Source organism: Pelodiscus sinensis, chromosome 4, assembly GCF_049634645.1.
Source record: "Pelodiscus sinensis isolate JC-2024 chromosome 4, ASM4963464v1, whole genome shotgun sequence".
Classification (NCBI taxonomy): domain Eukaryota; kingdom Metazoa; phylum Chordata; order Testudines; family Trionychidae; genus Pelodiscus; species Pelodiscus sinensis.
In genome coordinates this window covers 75292287-75319626 of record NC_134714.1, presented here as the reverse complement: position 1 = coordinate 75319626, position 27340 = coordinate 75292287, and the positions used below count along the sequence as shown (strand labels likewise).

The window sequence follows — 27340 nt, the reverse complement described above, 5'->3', positions numbered from 1 at the left end:
ATATAACCACTCATCAGCTGTATAACAGAGCTGGCAGCCTAGTGAAGGCAAAGAAATAACTCGTGTCTTGTGTTTGGAGAGCCCTCAAAGAGGTTTCTTAATAAACAATGCTACCTAATTTGTTTTACTGAATATCTAAATTCTTTCTTAGTTGGTCAAATCTTCTAGAACAGCCGTCGTCATGTAGTTTCATGACAATCATTTGCATTACAAATGCTAGAATCTGTATGTGTGCAAAGGTTTTGAGCCTACCAATAGGGTAATTAGATGTCCTGATTTTCCAAGGTGAGCACAAGCACCACAGACAATTGCTTGGGGGTACTGCATGTGATTGGGGGAGAAGATCAACAATCCTGTACTGATTGACCATTCCTGAGCTCTCTAATCTCCAGCAGAAGGACAGGAATGCAAAATAATTTAATGAATGACAACTTCTAACATGATTTCTACATTTGCCAGGTTGAAAGGTGTAATTCATATATATGGCCAACCTGAATTTGTGTGTGCAAAAGTTAGTGTGAACAATGTAGAGGTGGCATATTGACTATATATTAATTTATAGTAACAGATATTAACACTAATAATATGCATACAATGTTATAAATGTACACAGCACTTTATACAGACACACACAAACTTTTGACCAGTAAATTCTTCTGTACCTGAAACTAGTCACAGAGTCAAGGGCTATTCAGTGAGTAAAGATATCAGAGTCTGGCCCTGAGAAAGGGACATGTTCCCTGCCTTAAAGAGTTTATAACTTGAGTAAGCGGGATGAACACAGAGGGCAAGAGACGGAATGATGTTCTGGGATTATTCATGAGGGAAAGAACAAAAGCCGGGTTGCTGCTTGAAGAGCTGGGGTTGAATTTGAAGTAAAAGAGAGAGAGAGAGAGTTGCAAAACAAGGACAATGAGAGTTCCAGACATAGTGGGCAATATGAAAAAACTCATGAGGTAAAATCTGAGAAAAAATAACACACTATTATTGGAAAGGACACAGAGGAAGTAATGGAAAATAAGAATAGATGCAGAGAAGGGTGAGAATTTTCAGAGCCTTTGAAATGAGGTTAGGGAAGCTGAATTTGATGCAGCAAGGAGCAGGAAACCAAAAGCGAGATGCAAGGAGAGAGATCATATGGTCAGAGCAATAAGAGAGAACAATGAATTTAGCAGCAATAATTTGAACATTGAAGTTGCAAAAATCTGAGAAGTAGGGATGCCAAGGAGGTGTGAGTTTTAGCAGGCAAGGTGAGCTACGACTAGAATATAAAACAAGGTTTTAGCAGGGCAGGGTGGGGACCATAAGGAAAGGCCAGATTGCTCTAAATCATCTACAAGATATGGGCTTAAAGCAGCAACTAATTTATGAAATTCTGTGGCCTGTGACATATGTGAGGGAAGACTACGTGATCACAGTGACCCCTACTATGAATTTGTTTATTTCTGTCTTTGAAAATGTGGCACTATATACAACATTGATTCAATATTCTTGCTGCTTAATTAAACATTACTATTTATATTTTTATTTAACACCAAGAGTGTGCTAGATACCTTGCATGCACAGAGGAGATCAAGAACCTTGCTCCCAAAATCTTAAAATCTAAAGCTAAAATATAAAAAAGAACACACTCTACCTTTCCAGTCTCTTTGTGTGACAAGAATCAATTCTATTTGGTGAAAAAAAATCCCAAAAGGGTGTGTGTGTGCAATTTTGCCAGTTTCAAAATAATAAAACTCTATTTCTACCTAAAGGTAAGCAAAATGCACTTTTTTTACTTTATCAGAATTTTACCACAAAACCAGATAAATTGTTGATAATATAGGTTGAACCTTTCTAGTCCAGCACTCTCTAGTCCAGCAACATCTGTGGTCTGGCATGATTTTAGTTAGCCAAATGTCCACTTTATATAAGTGTGGCCAAGTTTCCCATGATCCCATAATGTTTGTTTACAGCCACTAGTCCTTGCTTTCAGTGTTCGGTGCTGTTATTTAACTCTAATTCACCCCTAAATGTCTTATAAGAGCCCAGTCAGCAGCGGAAGCGATGGTAATGGTGTTAGACTATACTGACCTCCCAAGGTTTGGCAAATTCTCTGGTTTGGCCCCGGTCAGGTGCCGAGGGGGCTGGACTAGAGAGGTTCAACCTGTAGCAGAGAATGAGAATCCTAATTTTGAAGTCCACAAAATGATGGCTTGGGACACTGATGTTTTCACATACAAAAAGTGACCAAAGCAACACCACTTAGCTGCATTAGTGAAAAAGCTCTGTGTGGGCTAAGCAAAGCAGCACTATATAAAGGCAACTTGTTAATCAGATAAGGCTTATGTGTTAGTTACCATTATTAAATTTGCCAGAAAGTCCCCTTGTTCCCTCTTAATAAAAGTTCACCCTGACCCTACTGAGTGCCTACATATTTCAGTGCTGGACTCTGGAGATGGTCAGAAACAAAAGAGGGAAATTAAGTGGGTTTTTTTCCTAACATTTGAAATTCAAATCTTTATAATCTGAAACATCATCCACGTTTTAAAATTCCAGCTTTATATCTGGCGGAGGAGTAGAGGTGCAGGGGGAATTTTCAAGCTCTTGCCCTGCAAGTCAAGAAATTGTCAGGATCCAGCTTTACTGAGTCTTCCATCCTGGGCCCTGATCCAGTATTGCATATACTAGCCAAAAACAAGAATATCCGAAGTGATTGTAAGAAGTGTTAGTAATACAATTATCTAGTCTCCCTACCTAGGGAATTCCAAGAACAAATTACAAGTTGGTGCAGAATCATTTGCTGCCTGCAGTTACAGGATTGTGGGGGGCTTACTTAGTATGTAGAAAGCTCCAGAAAATAGTGATAGGATTTAGGAGCTACTGGTTGCACCCTCTGAAGAAACAGAGAAAGGTAGTTGACCTGTGTCCTGCAGCCTTCGAAAGGGAGTGAGAACATTTGCAGGCCACCAGTTTGCAAACCGGACTTCAAAGGTTAAAGGGGGGGCTCTTGTTGAGAGAGGAGAATTAGCATGTGGAGGGAATTGCAGACAGGATGATACAAGTTTATTTGGCATTTCAGACTTAATGTGAATTTAAAACTGCAAGTGATCCTGAATGATTGCAAAGGTAAAAATCTCTGAAAATAAAACTCACTCATATAGGATGGCAAAATCCTGTGTAAACTGAAACTAGTGCTTCTCAACCAAACCACGGCTTTCACCAGGAATTTTTGTGGACAAAATGAAAGGCAACCCAGTGTGCTTATCCAGGCACTTTTATGATATTCTAAGGTATTTAGGAATATCACAGTGAAAAGAAACAGCTCATTTTAGTGCGGAATGAGGAAACCTTCACTGCGTGTTTGGCGATAGCTTCTTACAAGACCGTGATAAGTTTATGATATTGGGTATTTGCCTAGCTTGATTTTAAGGTTCACTGCTGACATTGTGACGTATTGGGTAGGAGGGAAAGGTCTTAAAAGGTGCGTCTAACATAATATATAGGTGAACTGTTCTAATATACAGGCGCATCATTCAGAATTCAGAAAATAATGGTACAAGACCTTCAGCTCTAAATCACTACTTAAGCTAGAGCTTTGGGTGGCACTAACCCAATGCCCTCACCATTGATGGCTGTTTGTGGCCTATGGAAAATGGGACTGAACATCTCTGTCCACTGTGAATTGAACAAATTTCCACATCACAAAAAATCCCCATCTCTGGCAAAACCCCTCCAAGTCAGAGCTGAGAGAAGGCAAATAAAGAGCAGGAAAACTGAATTCCCTTCTCTTGTCTTAGAAGGGGTCCCTGCCACGTAGTTCAAGCTTATAGAATAATGTTTGAGGAATGTGTGTGTGAAGCTTGCACTGCCACTGTCCATGTTGTATGTTTTTTTATTGAGAGGTAACTTTAGGGCTGTCAATCCAGCACTTTTCACCAACACTCTACTCGCATTAAGAAAAAAACAGTAATAAACCACAAATTACGATCATTTGTAGGTACTCCATTTTCCTGGTAAATTTCTCATAAAGCATAAAGGAGGTTGGATAGTGCAAAATCATACCTATGCATGATTAAAGAAATAATACCCCCCACATACACTTTGCACAATACAGACAGTACACGATTATTGAATTACTCCTACCATTACATGTAGGATATCCATCTGTCCAGGAAGGCTGCTGGTGGAGTAGATTGCTGCTGGAATTGATACTCATTCTGTCAGTTCCTTCTAAAATCATGATCTGTAAGTGAATTGAACAGCTTGCTTAGCTAGCAGTGTACATGTCACAAGGCAAGCGGCAAAAAATTCCATTGAGAGCTAAGTGAGCACTGCCAAGTCCATTGGTAGAAGACACATCCCGGCTAAGAAACATATTGCCACAACTCTTTTCGGCGGTAATGAAATCTCCTTGTGGTAAATGCTACTGTTTTCATATGCATGAGGCAAGTTTTTACAGCCACCCATCCATAAATGAATAATCTCTGATCAAGAATGGGGCAGAATTAAAATGCATGACTTCTGACAGAGCAGTGCTGGAAGAGCTCCAACCTTTGTGAAGTGAAATACAAAGTAATTTATTTTTTATTTAAACAGAATTTCACAAGGTAAACTGACTGCTGAAGTTTAAAAAAAACTAATTTTCTATTTTATTTTGGATTTCAGGATAACGATTAGGAAACCCTTCATTCATAAAGCCCTATGAGTAATAGTAAATGAATCCTTTTTGTCACATTGGTACAGGTTCTGTCTGGCCTACGATGGTAGTGTTTTAAAGCCACTGTTCTCTGACTGATGTCCCGGACTATAAAATTCAGATCAAAGCAAACTCAGAATCCAGTTTATAAACTCATGAAAACTAAATCAACACTCATTATAGATATGTGGAAAGAAAGGTGGACAGAGAGTTACAGGCAGTCCCCGGGTTACGTACAAGATAGGGACTGTAGGTTTGTTCTTAAGTTGAATCTGAATGTAAGTCGGAACTGGTACATATTGTAGGGGAAACTCTAGCCAAACATTTCTCCAGAGCTCAGTTTTATTCTCCCACACCTCACTTCCCTCAGTCCTTTATTCTCAAGCTGAGGTGTCTGCTGAGAAAAGCCGCTCCGCGTCTCCCTAGTCTGCTGGGGGGGGGGGGGGGGGCGCTAGCTTCGCGTCTCCCTGGTCTGCTGGGGGGAAGCAGCTAGTGCAGGGTTGCCTCACCCCATTTGTAAGTAGGGATCCGATGTAAGTTGGATCCATGTAACCCGGGGACTGCCTGTACTTAAAAATACCTCTCCCCATTTTAAGGAGTCGCACAGTCTTTTTTTTAAAAAAAAAATTAGTCTAGTCTTTAACAGTTACACAAAACAGCCTCTTCCATGTCTACTATACATTTTTTGTTCAATGCTCACTTTGTAACAACATAAAAACATGCTTCTCAAAACACTTGGTGAATAAAAGGAAATTCCCCACTGATATGAGTCCTCAATGTGGTACATTATATAGCTCAGTCTGGAAGATGCAAGTATAAAAGTTTGTTTCATAAACATATATACTGTAATGTTTTGGAGGAATTTTAAAGTGGCATGTTAAAGATTTATAAAGGCAGCTGATTTATATCAAGTTAGTTAAATATATGTTTAATATGGTCTGAGTTGTTAACCTACATTGTCTTCTGATATCAGAGCCCCATTATCTTTTAGAAGTATAATTTTAAAAGTCACATGGGCATGTGACTATGATTAAGTGAACTGCAGTTTTGAATTATAAATAATTGAAGCATGAAACTAAACATTGAAAGTCCAGCACACTTCACAGTATCTCAACGGTGGGTAAATTGCACAAGATAACACCACTGATTGTGGCCCAATTCCTATGGAAAGCAATGGCAAAACTCCAATTTATTTTATTAGGAGCATGATAGGGCCCATTATTTTGTTAAAGACAAGTTTATAGTTATAGCCATTTCTAAAGGTTGAAAGAGGTCTCTCTGAAATAATCATAGCTGAATACTGTCTGCCTCTGAATAATTAAACAAGGACCACATGGGTAGATATTCCTTCCACCCCATTATCTGTAGTAAATAATCCTTATTAGAAAATTACCAATATACACACAATAAAGAAGCAATAAGAACATTATATATATATATATATATATATATATATATACACACACACACACACACACACACACACACACACACACTATACAATATTGCTGTATTTTCATTAAATACCAGCATCTTTGGAAATATAAGATAGAGAACAATCCTACACTGAAGTGAGGTCTTTAAAGCACCTCCTTTGTAGGAATAATGGGCTTCTGTATTAGACCCTGAACGATTTAATAATTGCTTTCCATTTCTGTTTCCTGTGAATCTGGAGTTCCATAACCATTCACACATGAGACTTTATCCTGCATAAAGAAAACTTTACATCTTGAACATCTACATGATTAGAGTAGTGCACTTCTGATATTGTAGCTATGCCAAATCGTTGAGTATATTTCTGTCCCCATGCAGCTTCACTGAAGTCAACAGGCATAGAGTAAGTGAGGACATGTTTGGGCTTCAGGTGCTCAAGACACACCAGTGCCAAGTTATGTGCTACCCTCGGGGGAAGATGTCATGAAAGATTTTCTTTTAATTAAATTTACTTTAAAACAATTTGCCACCCATGCAATATTTCAATTTATGTAACATTGAAAATCTGGAGTGCCTTTTAAGGTTTATGTGGTGCATGCTGTGCATTCATTCATTTACATCGTTACATAGCTCAATTGAGTAACAACTGCATCATTCTCTGTCATCTTATTTTTTTATTATGTATGAAATATTGTGTGAATTAAGTATGAGCAACATTAGACCTCATTACAGCACCACATATTTTACTAGTGTTGAGGCAGAAGCACCAGAATTTGTGTAAAGCAGATTATACAGTATGCAGATGGGCAAGCATTTTGTTTTTCAAATTACCCACACAATTGTACCTTTTGCTCCAAACAAAATAACTACATCACCTTTCCCACATTGTCTAGAGAATACTATTATATGTGGGAAAGAACATTGGAGATAGGCTGAAGAGATAAGGGTCAGGATTCTAACCTAATCCAAACTCTCCCGAAGTTTCTGTTGTTTGGATTCAGAATAGTGGTTTCACTCACAAAATGAGGATCAGGTGCTGTCTAAGGGCCAAAGCCTAAGGATTTCATCACACGTCCTATTGGCTTCAGTGTTTTCACTGCGTCCCAACTTCAGCACTTGGCACTAAATGAATTAGTTTGAAAAATTCTCCTTTTCTTTCTTGACCATATCACCACTCCAGGCTGATTCTTGTAATTTAGCATTAACCAGTGATTCCCTGGCTATGGAGAAGATCCAGCATTTCAGAAAAAAACACATTTACAAAGAACCACTGAGTTTTGTACAGCATGCTATATTCAAATTACTTCATTATACTACAGCTGTGTTCTGAATCTGAATGACTCTGATCTCCATATTCACATTTTGATCCTACAAATCTACAGATACAGTGAATTCCCCTCACAAGTTTGGACCTAATTTTGTCAGGGATGTTCATGTTTTGGTGTAATCGATAATGCACATGGAAAAAAACTTGAGCAATTTTCAAATTATTCTAATCCATGTGGTGGGTCTCAACTTTTATTGTAGGGCTGGGAGAGTTGCAAGGCTGAGATAAGTCAGAGTAAACCACGCAATTTGTGTGCAAACAGCAGGTATCAAAAAGTATGGAACCCTGAGGGGAAGGAGGCACACAGCTTTCTGTTTAACCATGTGCCCTGTGCATAAGGGAAAAACAAACCAAGCAAAATTGACTGAAACTATTACATTATGACTCTTCCTGTAAACTATTCATAGATTTTAGGGTGAGAAGGGATCACAGCGATCATCTACTCTGTTCTTCTGTATAGCACAGCACATAGAATTTCCCCGACATGTTTCATAGCTTTTAGAAAAGCATCCAATCTTGATTTTAAAACTGTCCATGATGGAGATCCCATCAAACCTTTGGTAAATTGTTTCAAGGGCTAATTAAACTCACTGCCAAAAATGTCTCTCATTTCCAGTCTGAATTTATCTAGCTGCAATTTCCTGCCTTAGCCCTTTTAAATATTGTTTCCCATGCAGGTACTTATCAACTGTAAGCCAGTCACCCCTTAATCATCTCTTTGTTAAACTAAATAGATTCAGCTCCTTGAGTCTATCGCTATATAGCATGTTTTCTCATCCTTCAATGGTTCTTGTGGCTCTTCTCTGAACCCTCTCCAATTTATCAATGGCTTTCTTGAACTATGAGCTTCAGAACGAGACAGAGTACTCCAGCAGCAGTCACATCAGTGCTAACAATAATAAAATAACCTCTCTACTCCTACTTGAGATTCCCTTCTTTATGAATCCAAGGAGAGCATGTGGCCACAGTGTTCCACTGAGCGCTCATATTCAGCTGATTATTCACCACCTCCAAATCTTTTTTCAGAGTCACAGTTTCCCAGGGTCAAGTCCTATGTTCTGCATTATTTGTTCCCAGGTGTATACACTTTCACTTAGTCATATTAAAGTGCATATGGTTTGCTTGTGCCCAGTTTACCTAGCATTCCAGATCACTCTGAATTACCTGTTCTCTTCATTATTTACCACTCGTTCAATTTTTCTGTCATCTGCAAACTTTATCAGTGATTATTTTGTTTCCTTTCAGGTCATTGTTAAAGATGTTAAATAATGTAGGGTCACAAATAAGTTCCTATGAGACCCTACTCCCTACTGGGAACAAACTCAGTGATAATTCTCCATTTACAGTTACATCGTGAAACCTACCAGTTAGCCAGTTTTTAATCAGCTGAATATGTGCTATGTTAATTTTATATCACTCTAGTTTTTTATACGAAATGTTGTGTGGCACTAAGTCAAACACCTTACAGAAGTGTAAGCATATTACATCAAGACTATTACTGTTATCAACTAAACTTGTAAAATATATGTCAAGTTAGCTTGACAGGATTTATTTTCCATAAACACATTCTGGTTTGCATAATTTATATTATTCTCCTTTAGTTTGTTATTAATTGAGTCCTGTATCACCTGCTCCAATACCTTGCCCAAGGTAAATATCAGGTTAACAAACCTATAATTATGTGGGTCATTCCATTTACCCTTTTAAATATTAGCACAATACTAGCTTTCTTCTAGTCTTCTGAAACTTCCCCAGTGCTCCAAGACTCATTGAAAACCAAAATGAATGGTTAAGCAATCTCTGTAGCCAGCTCTTTTAAAACTCTAAAAGGCAAGTTATTTGGCTACTTGATGTAAAATGCCTAATTTTAGTAACTTGTGTTTAATATTCACCAGAGATATTAGTGGAATGGAAAGAATGGTGTCATTATATGATACCGTATTACATGCTTTCCCCAAATATAGAGCAGAAATATTACTGGTCCCATCTGTTTTTTGTTTGTTTGTTGCATTATTACTGACAATTCTATCACTTCCATTTAACAATGAACCAATACCATTGTCAGGATTCTTTTTGTCCCTAATATGCTTTTTAAAAACCCTTCTTATTGTCCTTAACTCTTCTGGCTATAGATTTATGCTTGTGTCCCTCGGTTCTCTTACTAATTTTCTACCATTCCTAACTTCCTCCCCTATAATCTAGAGACTTATAGTCAGTAAAATCAACTTTCCCTTTCTTCTATTTGCTGTTTAATTTTTCACAACAGGTTACATTTTTAATCAGCACAGCCTTTTTCCTCAGTTGTGAGAGCGTGGTTTTTGGGATATGAAATAAGGGATTCTTAAGTGTTTCCCAATTATTCACATTTTTCTGTTTTTAAACTCTTCCTCTCAGCTGATTTGGCTCATGAGTGTTTTCAGCTTTGTGAAATTAAAGCATCAAGTACCTGTAATACTATTATGGACTTCATTCTGCTTGCACATTATAAATGTAATCACCTCATGATGACATCTATCCTACCAATCATAACATTTACTTCTGTGGTCAGGTATTCTGTCTGCTATGACTAGGTCTAATATGGTATTCCTCAGTGCTGGCTATAGTACTTTTTAAATTAGGAAACTGTTATCTATAAAATTGAGATGTTTCAAGCTATACAAAGACTAAAAGTGGTTTCTAACTATAGATGCTGGAATTTAGGGCTGGGGGTGCTGCAGCACCTCCTGTCTTGAAGTGGTATACAGAGTTACAGTTTCATTCAAGCTGGATTAGAGCACCCCTACTATACAAATTGATCAAGCACCCCTGCTTTTAGCTCAGGGCAGCTCTTCTTGCCTTGGCCAAGGGGAAGAAGCCTCTCATTCACTTCATTTGAGAGCTGATGTCTATAGGTTTGTTCTCCATTTACTATCATGGCTGAACTACAAGGGGGTTGTACTTAAATGCATAAGAAAGTAACCTGGAACTCTATGTTAAACGTATAAGAAAGTAACAGCAGAGGTAGGGCAATTTAGTCATCTAAGTACTGGATTTAGCAGTTTAATCAAATCCTTAGATACCAATATAGCTGAAATTACTGCTGCCTAAGGAGAGACTGAATTTTGCATTTGCAAACTGTTTCTAAGAGTCAGAACATGGACTTTGTGACCATGTGGCTCTGCTTTTCAAAACTTCAGAAGCCCAGCATCTCATACACAAAAGCAAGAAGGCCTAATTTGCACACATGAGTATTGTATTTATATGAACACATTGGATATTTGTGCATGCAAATAACTAATTAGGAGTTTTGCATGCAATAACCTATTTCACATATGCATTTACCGTAATTACATGCATAAATTAGGAGTATAATTTTGAGTTCATGTTTGTACATGACCCTGAGCTTCTGCTTTCCTGATAAATCAATCTCAGCAGGTATTTTCCATTTTAATCCATATGATTCCTAGCACCTACATCCAAGGTTATTTGATGTCCTTTAGTGAAAAATAACATGGAAGGGCAAAATACTATTACTTATGTAACATACTCAGTCCAAAGATGCTTATGTACTGATTACATTTGATATGACCGTGGACTACAGTAATAGATACACTCAAAATGAGAGTTGAGAAATGTAATGTTCAGGGAATTATTTTTTATATTGAATCAGATTTACTAAAATGATTCTAAAACTGCACTGCCACAGGGTGATTGAACACTTAAAGCATCCAGTGTAACTGCACTGGTTACTTGTTGCTCAGTAGGAATTAAGGGAAGGCACCTAGGCCTTACAAAGGAGCAATGGCTGCAAGTGTGTTGACACTGCAAGGAGTAAGAAGGTTCCTGCAAGCACCTGAGTGGGGTGGGAGAGGAAGGTACCAGTGGAGAAGGCTGAACTCCAGGCAAGAAGAGTTAGGTGAGCAGGAAAACAGAAGAGCTGTGCCCAGCTTAGAAATGGTACAGAAGAGTGCTGGAACTTTGAAGGCAGGGTAAGCCCCCGGACAACTTGGAACAGGGTTTAAGACTTTGTAAATCTGAGTTTTCTTTTGAAAGACTTTTGTGGATGAAATAAATTGAACCCTGGAAGGTAGAGTATTTGTCTGGAATGGACTGTGTGGAACTTTGAAAGGGCCCTGAGTTAAGGGGAAACTGAGGAAGATCTCACTAGAGCCATGTTTGGCCTGCAAGGAGGGTTATGAGATGGGCATCCCCTTGGACATGCACCCACAGTTTGTTGTATAGCAGCATTTCTTGTACAGAATTTTCCCCCTATATTTTCGTGTGTGCAAGTGCATACAATAATCCTATTGTCAGACCTTTACCTACCTCTTTGATGTGTACAGTTGCTGTTTGTGTGCACGAAACCAAGTTTGTGTGTGCAACAAAACCAGTGGGTGTTTTCAAAGGCTAAGTTGGGACCTCTTTCAACATTTAGCCTTGGCTGCCTTATGTGAGAGGAGGACTTATGGTGTTTTTGTTTTTAGCTTTGTGTGTATTAAATTTATACATGCTGGTAAGCTTTAAAACAACAAAATCTACACAAATAGAAGGGGAACATTAAATATGTTTACACTGCAGCACAGTGCAAATCAGTAAACACAGCAAATCAGTAATAAAAATAGTTCCAGCAAACATACAAATCCAACTCCTGGGAGGGGGTATGAGGCAACTTCTCTAACTGTAGGTGATAGTTGTTTCAACATGTCCAAAGGGATGCTAAATTCTTGCATGGGAGTTTTAACTAAGATGAGCCTGCGCTGGAAAGTTCGGATCCAAGTCCACTTTTCCTATGTGCTAAGGTTTTGCTTTGGGTCCCGCTACCAAAACTATGCTTCAGTCTCCTTTTTCTGAGTCAGCATGAGTTTCACTTGAAAGCAAGCCTAGACATGCCCTTAACTTTCAAAAGAAGAGACGCAAATTTAGTGTGAATTTGCATATCTTCTTCAGATCACTTTTTCAAAAGAGGTTATTTCGAAAAATAAAGTAGTCTAGAGGTGGGTCTTTTGAGGAAAAAAACCCTTTGTCGAAAGAAACGTGTAAACCTCATTTTTTTAGGAAGAATGATTTTTCCGAAAGGTTTTTTTTTCCTCGAAAGAACTATGTCTAGGTACTTTCTTTTTTGAAAGAACCTCTTTTGAAAAAGCGATCGGAAGAAGATATGCAAATTAGCACCAAATTTGCATATCTTCTTTCAAAAGCAAAAGCAAGTCTAGATGTGCTTTTATTAATAGAGCAAGGGAAAAGTTACTTGATTACTTCTTCATGGTCCAATGTGCTGATTTTTTTCTTTTCCATTTTCACAGTCCATACACTTCATATGAATGGGCCTCAAAGCTCAAGATGTTAGTATAGTTAGTCAAAAGAGCTGTTTAAATTCTAAATCAGAAGAAAATAGAAATACTTCCCTTGACAGGGATTTCTCAGAGGGTATGTGTATGAGGCAGTAGGATATAGCCCTTAACCCGCAAAGATGAGAGAGGCCTGGCACTAGTATTGAAGTGTTTACCTCTACGTTCCCCCAGTGATAATGTTACTTTGGTGGATGGGAATAGTGTTCTGCAACCTGCTGCATAGCAATGGTCTAGTGTTTAGAATCCACGTTTCTTTCTCACTTGTTGCTCAGATATTATCTCTTCTTTCCAACTTCACAGCTTTCTAATAGCATGAAAGACGTTGTTTGTTCCACATTTGAAAGGGACAGTGTCCTCCACTAGAGAAGGAGCTCTGTGAATTAGGAAAGGATTTTATTTCTTGTGGAAAAATGTCAGGGATGTTTTTTTTTTTTTCATTTTCATTTATATGTTTCCCCAAATGGGCACTTTTTGTGAAAACTTCCACTTCTGTTAAAAAAAAATTGTCCACACAAAAAATATTCACATAGCATAATTTTGAGCAACTCTAGAAAGGCAGGGAAAAATAAATGTTGCTGGAATGCAGGACTTCCACAGGCACCTGTGGCCCCCATATTGTTTCAGGATAAACTTGATGACAATTTTGGTCAACCATGTTCCTGGAATTTTTAGTAGTTTCACACAGGTGTATCAATCTGGTCTTAATGATATAGAATGGGTTATACAATAGGGGAAGCCATTTTCCCTTTAGTCTCTTTCTCCCACTGCAACTCCACAGCTCTCATATCTACCTGGAATATCCTCTCTCTTCCTGTGAACTTACTAATGTTCCTCTTCTTCTTTAAACCCCTCTTTGCATAACTAATATAAAAATGAGCAAAAAAATCTCCCCTAAACAATCTTAGAAACATGTCAAGCCACATGATTGTAATTAGATAGAAAAGGGTTTGCTAACAAAAATTAACAATTATGTGCTAAATCTTCTCCTCTTTCTTCTTATGTCTTTCTGCTCTCTGTGATTTTGGTGAGTGTGTCATTGTATTGTCTGTTTAAAGTGTAAGTCTGTAGGGGAGAAAGGGCCTTGTCTTATTTCTCTATTGCTAAAGTTTCCTGCACAGCTACTGAGTAACTAACCAGTGCTGAAGATGATTATATTTTATTATTCCTGAAGGGTCTTAGAACCATTCATTGATGCTCTGCTTGCTAGCAAGACAAATTATTTGTATGTGCCTTTCCCGTAACAGCCAGCTAAAACCTTTAAAAAACCAGTGCAACTGATGAATGGTATTCTACAGGAAAATACATTTTAACCATCAGTACCACTACTTCTCTTTCCTGTGAAGTCAGCTTTATTTTCTGTAGTAAAACTACTGATATGATGCCCCCCTCCCCTCCCACCAACCAAAAATAAAAGGAGGATGAATTTGGGGTTTTCTTGTTTGTTTTGCTTTCTTTTAGAAGTGTCCATTTCCATAAGAATTTCTGTTTGGAGGTTGTGGGTTTGTTTTAGCTTGGTTTGGTTTTTTTGCTGGGTTCATTGCTAAGTCAGAATTAGAGAGAATGAGAAAAGGGAAGAGTGGGGCAGTAGATCTAACCAATTTGTAGGACTCTCTCTCAACTTGCAATTCTCCATCCTCACTAGAGGTCTAGATTATATCTCTGAGTTTCTGCTGGCTCAAAGCCTCGTCTCAGTTACGGTCCCTGCACTGTGTACAGCAGGGTAAGTATGTAGGAACAGGGTAGTATCCCTTCAGTCTGAAAGCATTCTAAAGGTACTCGTGTTCTAGAAGAATGGTCCCCAGACTGTGCGGTGCCCCTCCCTAGGGGGACATGGAGGAACATTTGGGAGATGTGGTGGGGGCCAGGCTAGCCCTCCCCCCCATTAAGGAGTGGGAAGGGAGCACCTCCTACATTGTGCTGTGCCCCAGCTCCTCTCTAGCCCTGCCCACAGCCTCACCCATAGCCACAGTTCTGACCCCAGAGGCAGCTCAGCTCCTATCTCCATCCTCACCCACCATTTAGACTTGTCAGCCATTTGTTTTCAGTTAAAATACTTGATTGAAAAGGGATCCTGGCAGCGACCAGGCCGTCCATTCAGCAGCACAGTATGGATAAAGCAAGCTCCTGAAAGTGGCCAGAATGTCCCTAGGGCCAACCACCAGCTCCACGGTTCCCATTGGCTGGGAACTGCAGTCAATCAGAGCTGTGGGGGTGGTGCCTACAGACATGGGCAACATGCACTGTGCAGGTCTGCCTGGCCACACCACTGCGTAGAGGCTGCAGGAATATTCTGGCCCCTTCCGGGAGCAGTGCAGAGCCAGGACAGACAGGAGCCTGTCTTAGCCTGCTGTGCCACAGACCAGAAGCCATCTGACATAAGCACTGCCCAGTTAGAGCCCACACACCGAACCTTCTGCCCCAATTTGGAACCCCCTCCCAAACACCCTGCCCCGGCAGCTTCCCCTCTCTTTCTAGCTCCACCTGGATCCTCATTTTTGCCCCCAGCTCCACCTGCATCCCAAGATCCTTTGATGAGCCAACTGCTGTAATAGCATGGGGGAGGGCTGCCAACAGATTCCTTTACTGTTAAAAAGTGGGGGCACCTCAGGAAAAATTTGGCCATCACTATTCTAGAAGCTGCCGGCAACCAATCAGAGCAGCAGTATGTGGGTAGGAAGGTCTGGCATGCTTGTATATCTTTAGTCAACATGGCTGTTTGGAACCCAGCTGTGCCTTTGTCAGTTCCTCGTGTTATTTTTTCCAGTCAATGTAAAGAGCAAGACACACCACAAAGAGGAGTCAGCAGTGTAGCTCTGGCATCACACCTCCTGACTGCACAGAGGTGTATGCATCCACATCCCATGGGGTGCACCAGCCGGAGCACACACACCCTGTGGCTGACAACTTCAGGAGCCATTGTGCTTCCCTGAGCCACAATGTGCTAGAGCTCCCTTGAGACAGCGTGGTACTGTATCTGCTCAGTTCAGGTCTGTCGCTTAATGCCACAATGAAAAGCTCATGTATCCACCAGCATTAGTCAAGCCCAGCCAGAAACATTCTCTTAAAAAGTCTGGCTATGTGGTTCCTTCTGAGGATAAGGAAAGGGGGATTGGGAAGCAAGAGCAGCTCTCTACCTTCTGCAAAAAAATAGAGAGCTGGTTCCCTTCCTCCACCCACCCACCCCCCACAGTTTTCCCACACAGTTCCCCCCACCCCTCAACTGGTGCTATGTGAGCTCCCCATCCTGTTTCCATTTCTTTCACCACTGGCTGCATTAAACAGTACAATGCAGTATTTATATGGCAAAGAATTGGGCGCAGGTTAAGACAAAACCCACCATAAATAGAGCCGTTAATTCAGTTGCTGGCATGGCTTTCTGTTATCTTCACTATACCTCCCAGAGGGTATTAGCCCTACCCTTTCGTTTGAGTTGGCAGCAGGGTTATTTTTTTGCACCTGCTGCTCTACTCCGATAACACTACAGGTCAGCTTTGATTTGCTGGAATATAAACAAAAGAGCATAGCAAGGCATCTGCCTCAACAGCCTGGGCCGGTTTGACAATAGAGCTTTTCCTATTAGTTTTCATATAAATGTATGCTTTAAGTTCTGGAATGAACTCCCTACTGCTTCATAATAGGCCTTAGCTACAGAATAGCCCCACTTCAAGGGAAGTGCTATAATCAGATCTTTGGCACTGTACTTTTCTATCGGCCAAAACCCAAGAAAAGTTCAAATGAGCCAAAATTAACTTAAAAGTGGCCAGAAAAGGGAACGGATTGAACTTGCAGCCTTTTTCTTGCTTCTTCAAGATGGATAAAGACCTGAAATGTTGAGGGATTTGTTTTCAAAAGAGCAGGGCTATTTTCATCTTGCTTTTTACATTAAAAAAACCTAGCCGTTCCTTTTCAGAAGAACCCCAGGGTATTACGCACCCAAGTTCCATTGAAATCCACTGGCATTTGGAAGCCTACATCCTGAAGGTTCCTTTTTGTAGGCTGGAGAACGAATGAAATGGTGACACACCAAGAGCATGAACATTGAGCTCTTAAGGAATAAGGGACTTTTTTGAATACTATTCCATAACCACATGAAGGATGTCACCAAGGAAGGTAACTATCATTACACATGGTGATGCTGAAGCATGGAGGCAAAGCACCTTGCTTAAAGTTACACAGGAGCTCAGAAGCAAAACTTAAAGAATTTAGGGCACATTACTCCCATTCCAATGCCCTGTGCACTGCGCTAAAGTTGCTGTATGGAAGTGAGTCAGGAAGATTATGCTTTATGTAGCAAGATTAACTGAAATTACAGATAGGGAGGGATGGAATGCTCTCTACACAAAACACCAGGTCAAACTGGCATTCACATCATGCTACACCTCAAAGCCATCCCATGCCGAGCAGGGTGCTAAATGATAACTCAACTAATCAAACTCAGAATAAAAGTATTGCTTCATCAGAACACGCTGCCATTGACCTAGCAGTGATCCTGAAAACAGGCAGCCACTACCTAGAAAAGCTCAAGAGCTAATTTATGCTCCATTTGCTGTTACACCTCTAAAGATACCTGCTACCAACATGAGGTATTAGAATAAAATGTTTTCTTGGGTAATTCTGTATAGTAAAGCTACGTGCTGCAGAAACGATTCTATAAATCCTTTTCAACTAGGAAGCTGGGTCCAGAACTGTGGTCTTGAATCACCTAAGTAAAACACCCTTTCTATTGCTCCTGGTAATGGTAAGAGTTCTTATATCCATTCTTCCATTAGCGATCAACATGAATCACTCACTCATACTAGCAAACTACATTGCAAAATGATTAGCTAAGCACTTTTTAAGAGGCTCATAAATGATTCATTCAGATTAGCCAAAAAAAAAGTTACAAGTTACTAAGGATGAATGGTATCTGTCTTCACTCTGGACATCCTGAGTTTGATCAGTTGTTTTGGTTTTTTTAATGATAAATAGTGTATCCAGAGACCCAGACCCATTCAGAATTTTACAACCATCTTGCTTTTGTGCTGAAGGAGTTTGGTGGGAATTTTGAACATTAATTGATATTTTTTTCATTTGATGCCTTGCAAATGTTATGAGTAATATCTGTAGCAGAATATGGGTGTTGCAGAAGATGAAAATATTCCACTAATATGCCCCAGTTCCTGATATACCAGTAAGACTCCTTCGCAGTCATTCCAGTCTATTAATCAATTGCAGAAACAGATATCCTTTGATAATTCATCACAGAGATACAAAAGGCAGGCTCCTTTCATACTGTTGTGAAAGGGTAATTATGAGTTTTAGTAAAAATCATTAGAGCAATTTGGGAAAGATAATCATGTTATGCACCTAGTCACTGATTTTCCAACTACAACATCTTTAGCCAATTTTACAAGGCTTTGTTAAACAGGAAAGTAATTATACAATGATATAATATAATCACTTGGGCTACGTCTACATTGGCATCCCTTTCTGGAAAAGGGATGCTAATGAGATGAGTCGGAATTGCAAATCCGCGGGGGATTTAAATATCCCCCGCGGCATTTGCATTTACATGGCTGCCGCTTTTTTCCGGCTGGGGGTTTTTGCCGGAGAAAAGCGCCAGTGTAGACGCGATTCTCCGGAATTTAAGCCCTTTTCCGGAGGATCCCTTATTCCTACTTGAAAGGAAAGTTATCTTGTTTGAGTGAGAAAAAGATCATTTTTCTGGTTTTAGATCTTGAAAGTAGGAATAAGGGATCCTCCGGAAAAGGGCTTAAATTCCGGAGAATCGCGTCTACACTGGCACTTTTCTCCGGCAAAAACCCCGAGCAGGAATAAAGCAGCAGCCATGTAAATGCAAATGCCGCGGGGGATATTTAAATCCCCCGCGGATTTGCAATTCCGAAGTGTCTCATTAGCATCTCTTTTCCGGAAGGGGATGCCAATGTAGACACAGCCTTACTGAATGTCAAGTGTGGAGACGTGTGAGGCAAGATCTAAAACCAGAAAAATGATCTTTTTCTCACTCAAACAAGATAACTTTTCAAATAGCTTATGAATCTTTAGACTGTACAAGAGTGCAAACATTTCTAGCCTCAGAGCCTTTTCTGATTGCATCTGGGCTGATCATCACAGCAAACAGCCCAGGAGTGATCACACAGCACTGTGTGTATACCCTGCATAATGAGCAGGGACTTTCCACTTCCTTTATGGATTACAGATATTAGGAAAGGTTCTCTTTCCATTGTTGCCTGCTAATACTGTTTTACTGCCTTGCGTAATCTTCATTTGAATGTTACCATTAATATTGATTGTGTGGTCCCCTACAGTTTGTTATTCCTACTGGCATATGCACTGTCCAATCCATTGGGCTAGCAGAAAAACACGCAGTGAATGGCATCTGGAATATGGGGGACTTTAATTGAAGGTTCAAGAGGTAATCTCTTTCACATGGAATGACTCACCACATGAATAATTTGGAGAACCCCTGGTTTATTCCATTGACTAATTAGTCCTGCTGTTGCAAACTGTTTCCTGTTCATTTATAGGGATAGCCCTATCAGTAGTCACAAATATAAAGTTCCCCAATGTTTTAAAGAGACAAGGTGAGTGAGGGAATTTATTTTATAAGACCAACTTCTGTTGGTGAAAGATAAAAGCTTTTGAGCTACACAGAGCTCTCCTTTGGACCACCATCACTATATCACCTCTGCAAACCAATGTTTTAGGGTATACAGATAATTGGATTTGCTACAGGGCTTATCTCTAATTAAGGCTCAATTCAACTCCCCTGAAAATAAATTAAGAGACTACCACTTATTTCAATAGAAGCTGAATTACTGCTTACCCAACTCCCTTTCTTAGTTCTGGGTATTTTCTTCTTGTTGTTCATGTCCCTGTGCCCTCTGTTCTCCACCACTCAAAATTATCTCTTTACTAAATCTCTATAGGCATTCATGTATTTATTACTAAAGTTACACAAATAACTGGTTTTACCCGTGAAACTTCATGATTCTATATAATTTGGTTTGCCTCTAAGGGCACGTCTACACAGCAGGGCAAAAGTCAAAATAAGCTGCACAGCTTCAGCTACATCAATTGCGTAGCTGAAGTCGAAATAGTTTAATTCAGCTTTTGACACCGTCTACACAGCAGGAAAACTCTTCCTTCAACTTCTCTTATTCCTCATGAAATGAAGGTTACAGGAGTCGGAGTAAGAAGTCCTCCAGCTTTGCCATTATTTTGAAATAATGGCTTGCTATGTAGACACACTCTTTGTTATTTCGGAATAATGTCTGTTATTCTAAAATAATGCTGCTATGTAGAAATAGCCTATGGTTCCACAGGACTACTTGTTGTTTTTTAAAGACATAGACTAACATGGCTACCTCTGAGATTTTTTAGCAAATAACTAGGGTTTTAGTTAAGTGAACATTCCAGAAAAAATAAAAATAAAAATCATGAACTAAAAGTTAAACAAAATTGTTTCAGGTTGAACAAAACATTTAGTTTCACTTTCCAAGTAATTTAGTTTCATTTTCCAAGTTTCAAAGAGGTTTTAATTTTTTTTAATTAAAGTGAAATATATTTCAAAACAAAGACTAATTTGAAATTAAAAAATGAAGCATTTCATTTCCAAAATAATGTTTCTATTTTTTTTTATTCCACATAATGTGGAAAATTCTGCATGAATTCACACCGTGTTCTGATCTAGCTATATCTGTATTTTTTGACAAAAAATGTTCTTCCAGCTCTACTAGTCATAACTCCCTCATTCATATCTCACTGAAGTAAGTCTTCAAACAATTGGCATTAATGGGAACTGGATCAAATCCTCAGTATATACAGGCTGCTAGATCAGTGCACAGGTTTAACTCAGAGATAAGACAAGAACATATTTTTGGTGTTACTCCTTTTTGAGAGTTTTTAAGTTGCAGGATCACTGAGCAGTTGAAGCCATTGCATTTTGGCAGTGGTGCTATTAGCTGTTTACTCAGTTAACAGTAGACTTAAAAATAACACTACACTGTCTCAAGAATTAATAACAATATCCAATATATTTATTGTCTAAAAGTTCTGTTACTGGGCCCAGATTTAATTTTACTGCACAGGCATTAAAGTCACTAACATTTCCTTTTAGCACCAAGTACATCTTAACATAATATGACCCATCATTCTTCTCAGCAAATCATTTATAAAATGAATGTCTGGAAATTCTGCCTGTGATCACTTTTCTTGTACAGGTTGAACCTCTCTAATCCAGAACTCTCTCATCCAGAAACATCCATCATCCAGAATGATTTTAGTTAGCCAGACACCTACTTTTCATGAGTGTAGCAAAGTTTCCTGCGATCCCATAAAGTTTGTTTACATCAGTCCTAACTCTCAGTGTTCTGTGCTATTATTTAGCTCTAATTTACCCCTAAATGTCCTCTAACAGGACAATAAGCCGTGGAAATGTTGGTAATGCTTCTAGACATTATTGATCTCCCATGATCCAGAAAATTCTCTCATTCGGAACCGGTTAGGTCCCGAGGATTCCAGACTAGAGAGGTTCAACCTGTACACTCTTCTCACCAACAACTGGAAACTTAATCCTCAGCTGTTTGAAGCATGAAGAGAAGCTGAGCAATACAAAACCCAAGGGAATCACACTGAGGGGAGTCAGATTGTTAGTAAAAATACATTGATCAGTGGTCAGCCATTTAATTACATTTCAGTCTTGGCACACTGACCAATATTAAGTCAGCCAGGTGCGTTCTGTGCAATCCACCTTCTAAACAAGAACACATCAGGTTATTGAGTGTTACCAGCATGATTCAAATAGATCACATTCCAGATATATTTTTTCAGGAACTCAAGCACCAATTAGATTTGTCTGAGCCCCTAAAAATCATAGTGATCGGGATCATCTTCAGAAAACATGAATGCATCAATATAATTTGCAGTCAGTGGGCTTGAGGAATGACTAAAGGATGTGGTTCTTACCTAGGTCTCAATATTTTAATATGGAGAGCATGAAATTGCATGAGGAATGTAAACTCAAGAGTAGAGTCTGGAAGAATTTCCAGATCCAACTCAAATATATATTTTGGATGTGTGCAGTGGTAATAGCTTTGCCCTCTCGAACGACTGTCTTCAGATATTGCCACTGATCCCCTGCATGGAGAATATCTACTTGATACACACTTATGCATCGTCAGCATGATTATAGGGAAAAAAACAAATTTTGCTCTGTATTTTTTACTCTGTGTCTTCCTAATTTGACTGTACTATTTGAAGAGGGATAGAGCAAAACTCTGTAGCAAACAATTCCTCCTGAGCAGGAGATAAAATGGATTACCTAAAGTGACAGCTTTTCTGTCTCTAATTTCTGTTATTTATGATTTTGGATGTTTTGTTTTGTGTGTTTTTTTTATCTCTAGCCTAAATTCTTCTTCCTATATCACTCAGACACACATATCAATATTTACATGGATATTTATTGTGAATGAAATCAACTAAAAGAGTTTCTAGAGGAACTAAATGATTTTAGAGTGTAATTTGTCCTCATATTGTTCTCCACTAATTCCTATATCTAATGATCTGTCCATAAGAGCATGAGAGCTACCATGCTAGGTTAGACTATAGTCCATTTTGTCCAACATCTAACCTCTGATTGTGACCTATACCAAGACTTCAGGGTACGTGTACAAAATAGGACAATTATAGACTGATCTGCTCATCTTGCAGTTCTGGATTCCAGAAGTCACAGTTTTAGGAGTTTCATGAGAATGGGGTTCTATCCCTAATTCACATTTATGGACCTATCCTCTATGACTTTCTCCAGTTCTTTTTTTCAACCCAGTTTTACATTTGGCTATCACAACATCTCATGACAATGAGTTCCACAAGTTAGTTGCATGTCGTATGAAAAAGAACTTCCTCTTATTTGTACTAAAGTTGCTACCACCTATTCATTTTGTCAGAAAAGGTAAATAAGGCTTTTCTATACACTTTTTTCATACCATTTGTGATTTTTATAGACTATTTCATATCCCACTTAGTTGTTTCTTTTCTAAGATGAACAGCCCTAATCTTTTTAGTCTCTCCTTGTCTGGGAACATTTCCATACTGTTTGATCATCTTTGTTACCCTTCTCTGAATCTCTTTTCAGTTCCACTATAATCTTATTGAGGAGGGGTGAGCAGAATTGAACACAGAGCTTTCTTATCACTCATAAAAACTCAGTGATGAAAGAATATCTGTTAGAATAATGTTGAGTCCTAATTGATTGGGATGATACCAGATTGTTCCTACACAGTAGTAAATTATTATTTTTAGTGCTCACTCAACCATGTTCTGTTACAAAATCCCATCACAACTGGAACTCTTGCCACCCTATAACTAGCTGTGAAATACTGCTTTTTCTCAAAATTTTCTAACACTGACATGGGCTGAGTTACAACTGCCTGATTTGTCATGATATCCCAGTGTGGGAAAAACAAAGGATTAGTCTGCTCTGCTACAGTCTGTTGAAACTATTGGCTGAAATTGACATTTCATGGTGAGATTTGTTTTTGAACGTCTTTGTCATATTTTTCTGAAGTCTTTTACTGCAACGGTTTTCTTTGGCTGTCAAAGTTATTTTAGTAATAAGTCTCTTTTCTTTTCACCAACTCTGGTAACTATAAAATGCAATGTTTGCATCAGTAAATTGACTTACACTGCTACCAGTAAATTTACCATTGAAATCTCATTCAGAAAACACCCATACCCCATAAGTGCTATTCACAAATTAAAAGAAATATTTCTGGAAGATAGATACACTTAAGCTAGGTACATATAAGAATGCTAGAACAAAAATTAAGTCAATCAGTTTTACATTATAGTTGGCTATGGTGGAGCTCCTACCATTATGAATTTGTTTCTGCTTTCCAAAGTCCATGAACAAAATAAAGAAGCTGTAGGCACTTTAAACTTAGATGGAAAGGAAATGTTCTATGTCTTTTTTTTAGGTAACATAATTCAAACATGTACACAAGCTAATGCCTACACATATATATCCATGAGGTCTACAAATAATATTTTAAATGTCTTAAGCAGTGAAATACTAGTAAATGTATTGCTGATTCTTCACACTTTCAGTGTCATTTCCTGATCAGCCCTGTTGTAAAATCAGTGCAATCACTTCTACTAAAATATTACAACAGAGTTTAATAAATGCAGTTATTTGTAGTGGGTTAAATCTTAACAACCATATGCTGTTTTTATTCAAGTAAAAGTACCATGGAAGTCAATGGGACTACAACATACAAAATTCTAAGAGCCAAATTCTTAAAGCCTTTACTGAGGTTTTATTCAGTCCTTACTTATGCAGCGTGTGCATTGACTTCAGTAAAGACTTTTAACGGGGAAGAGGCTAAGGACTTCAAGATATAGCCCCAAATGAAACCAGGAGGCGTTTTAGTTGAGGAAGGACTGAGCAAAAAAATGAGCGAGGAAGGATTTTTTTACCATCACCATAATTACCACCCATCACTACTACAAAAACAGCAAGATAGTTTTAGTGCCCACTGACACTGCAATGCTAAGGAGACTCAATGGCAATTTCAGACCAAGTTGAAAAGGGTCTGCTTCTAATATCCTTGCTCACACTGAGTGGTACTTTATGAAAATAAGTATCCCCATTGATTTGACTGCACTTATTCAGGAGATAAAAGTACTATTTAATGTCAGTAAAGGTGACACAATTAGGTCCCAAAACATCATTAATACATTATTATAAAAACAACCCTCATCCAAGTAAGGGGCAGATGCTGACCACCTTACTCACAGTAAGTATAGTGTGTTAGCAATGGGTCTATTTAAAGTTAGTGAGACTAGCTGCTCTGTCCCTAAGAAAATGCAAATAGAAGGAGCATTCTTAAAGACAAGCGAGGGCTGGAGGCAAGTTCAGGGCAGGAGAATGAAAACATTTATTATTTTAATGCTCAACAGCTTTTGATTAGAAGAGGCTAGTTGCAGTTTCAAAAGGGGGGGGGAGCAGTTATGGGTGTTGCGTGGGAGTGATTCCAGTGTACACTTCTGTTCTCTTTTTATCCCCAGTGGTGCTAATTTACAAAGGAAGTTTAAAAAAACTTACCTCATTTAGCTGCTGATTCTGAAGGGGAAATCCTTTAGCTGAGGCAATGAGAATGCTGTCTAGAGAATGGCAGGTATTAAGTAAACACAGGTGCTAGGTTAGCACTTCAAAAGTCTCACAGGAGTGATGATAAATGGATGTGATATTAATTTTAAAACATTTTGCAGAACATTTAGTTAGCCAATGGGGGAATTCCTTAAGTCATTTCCTGTTCTTTTGATTGGGTCTGCAGCAGTAATGAAAAAAAAATGCAAACATTTGCATACAGTCAACTCACACACCTTAGTGATCAAACAAAACAGGTCTAACCAGGTTATACATGTGTCTCAACAACAAAAAAGAAACCGGTCAATGGATGAGGTATTGACTGATCTACAGTTGTTTTTTAAAGACCATCCTGCCTCCTATCTATCTATCTATCTATCTATCTATCTATCTATCTATCTATCTATCTATCTATCTATCTATCTATCTATCACAAAAAGCTATTTCAGGTAATAGGTGGCTTATAATTAGAACAAAGTGAAGTCAAAGGTAAAAATGTCCAAAACTTGGGACATTTAAAATTAAATTGGAAGTAACAGTGGAAAATATACTGTGGGGAATAAACATATGTTGGCAGGAAGATAGACTGGATGATCCAAAATCATGGGCTAACTTCTCCCTTCACTTATGTTCAGTGAACATAACAGGGCTGCACATGTGTTAAGGAGATTTGAGTCCATTATATAATTTTCACCTCTAAGTTTTGTAAATATCTGAGTGAAGGGAAAGGTCATGAGAGAACATTCTGGAGCAAGGGCATGCTTATATGTGCAGGAGGGTGAACATGCATGTACAGTAATTCCTCATTTAACACTTTAGATATGTTTTAGAAAATGATTGTGTTAAGTGAAAACATGTTATGCGGGGTCAATTTTCCTATTGAAAATAATGGAAAAAGTGCGGGGTTGCATTTCAAGTGGTGGTGTCAGTTGGGACCCGGACATAAGGTTGGGGGAGAAAGGGGACTGGGTTACAGCAGGGAGTGGAGGTGTTTGGCTCTGGGGAAGGGAAGAGGAGGAGAGGAGAGGGGGATTGGGTTGGGAGTATGCCCCTGTGATGGGTCTGATGGGACCCGCACTGCGTTCGGTGAGGGGGGGGTCACCGGGGACTGGCGTGGCAAGCAGCAAACCCTCCACCACTTTGCAGGGTGGCGGGGGAAGCCCCGCACAGCTGCCAGCGACGAGCTGGCTGAGGAAACCCAGCCACCGGCCTGAAGGCGGGGGCGGAAGAGAGGGGGCAAGGCGTCCGGCTAGGGGGAGTCAGCGGGGAATGGCACCTCGTTCCATGAGGCGTACAGCTAGTTCGGATTAGAAGCCTAATCCGAACTAGCTAGTCAGTGCCACGTCTAGTCGCGCGGCATGTGGTTCGAACTAGCCGGCATTTAAAAATGGCGCCGGCCGGCTTCATGCAAATGAAGCCCGGGAAATTCAAATCCCGGGCTTCATTTGCAACTGCGGATGACTACATTACCCCCGCTAGTTCGAACTAGCGGGGTAGTGTAGACATACCCATAGGAACTTTCCTAACTCCCAGGTATATCCCCTAACCACTGGGCAATGGGATATTCTGGGGTGGAGGCCTCTTAATCTCTCTTGTGGAAGCGATTCCATTTTTGTATAAAATACCATCACTCCCTCTTCCAGCACTTGTGTTTTGTTCAGGGTAGATGTGCTCCCGCCATATGTCTATTCTGTTCCTGAAAGAGAGACTCCCAGTCTGCGTAACCAGATCGACTTGAGCTAACACATGAAACATAGCCATGTGGTCACTGTGGCTCCGACAGAGATGTGGGCTGGCCACCCAAGCTCAGACCCCAGGTTGGATAGGCTTGAGAGCCCAAGCTGCCAGCCTACCTTCCACATCTATGCTACTTTTTTTAGCAGGCTAAAATACATTGGTTGAAAGCAGTTTCTTCTTTTTTACAAGTTAGCAAAGTGCAATGGTGGATACCAGCTATGAGGAGGGGTGAGACAGATCTGTATGCTTCTCCCCCAGGGACCACTGCTCATGGTGGGAGGGTGTCTCAGCACTATAGTAAACATTTGCTCAATTCCAGCCTGGTAGCCCCACGCCTGTAAGACTTCTGGTCAGACAAAAAGCAGTGGTCTGCACAGCCAAAGAAATCCCATGCCATAAAAGAAGCAGCATTGAATGTGCCCAACAGAAAATGGGATGAGGACTGGGTTAGCTGTGTCCTATTTTGTGTTTTGTGACTTTGTTATTTTGTATTAATAATGGAGACACAGTGAAATTGGGCTGATATCTGGAGAGCCAGTGAACATGAGGACTGGGCAAACTGGATCCACCAGGAAAGGGGTGTTTTGAAGGCAATATGTGGCAGCCCTATTACAGTCAGTCATGCAGACACATATATTGATAGTGGAAAAACGTGCTAGACTGATGTTGGTGAGGAAATCTCAGTG

At 39.5% G+C, this 27340-nt stretch overlaps 1 protein-coding gene across 1 annotated transcript in view; it reads right to left on the bottom strand.

Moving 5' to 3' along the window:
- The window catches only part of EHF (ETS homologous factor), a 41755-nt gene extending 16727 nt beyond the window's left edge, over positions 1 to 25028 (bottom strand). Inside the window, exons 1-2 of the mRNA XM_006124454.4 lie at positions 24873 to 25028; positions 4126 to 4225 (exon numbers count right to left, since the gene is read on the bottom strand). Coding sequence (XP_006124516.1) covers positions 4126 to 4222 — 97 coding nt within the window. The 5' untranslated portion in view covers positions 4223 to 4225; positions 24873 to 25028. The remainder of the gene's footprint in view (positions 1 to 4125; positions 4226 to 24872) is intronic.
- Positions 25029 to 27340: the final 2312 nt, after the last annotated feature.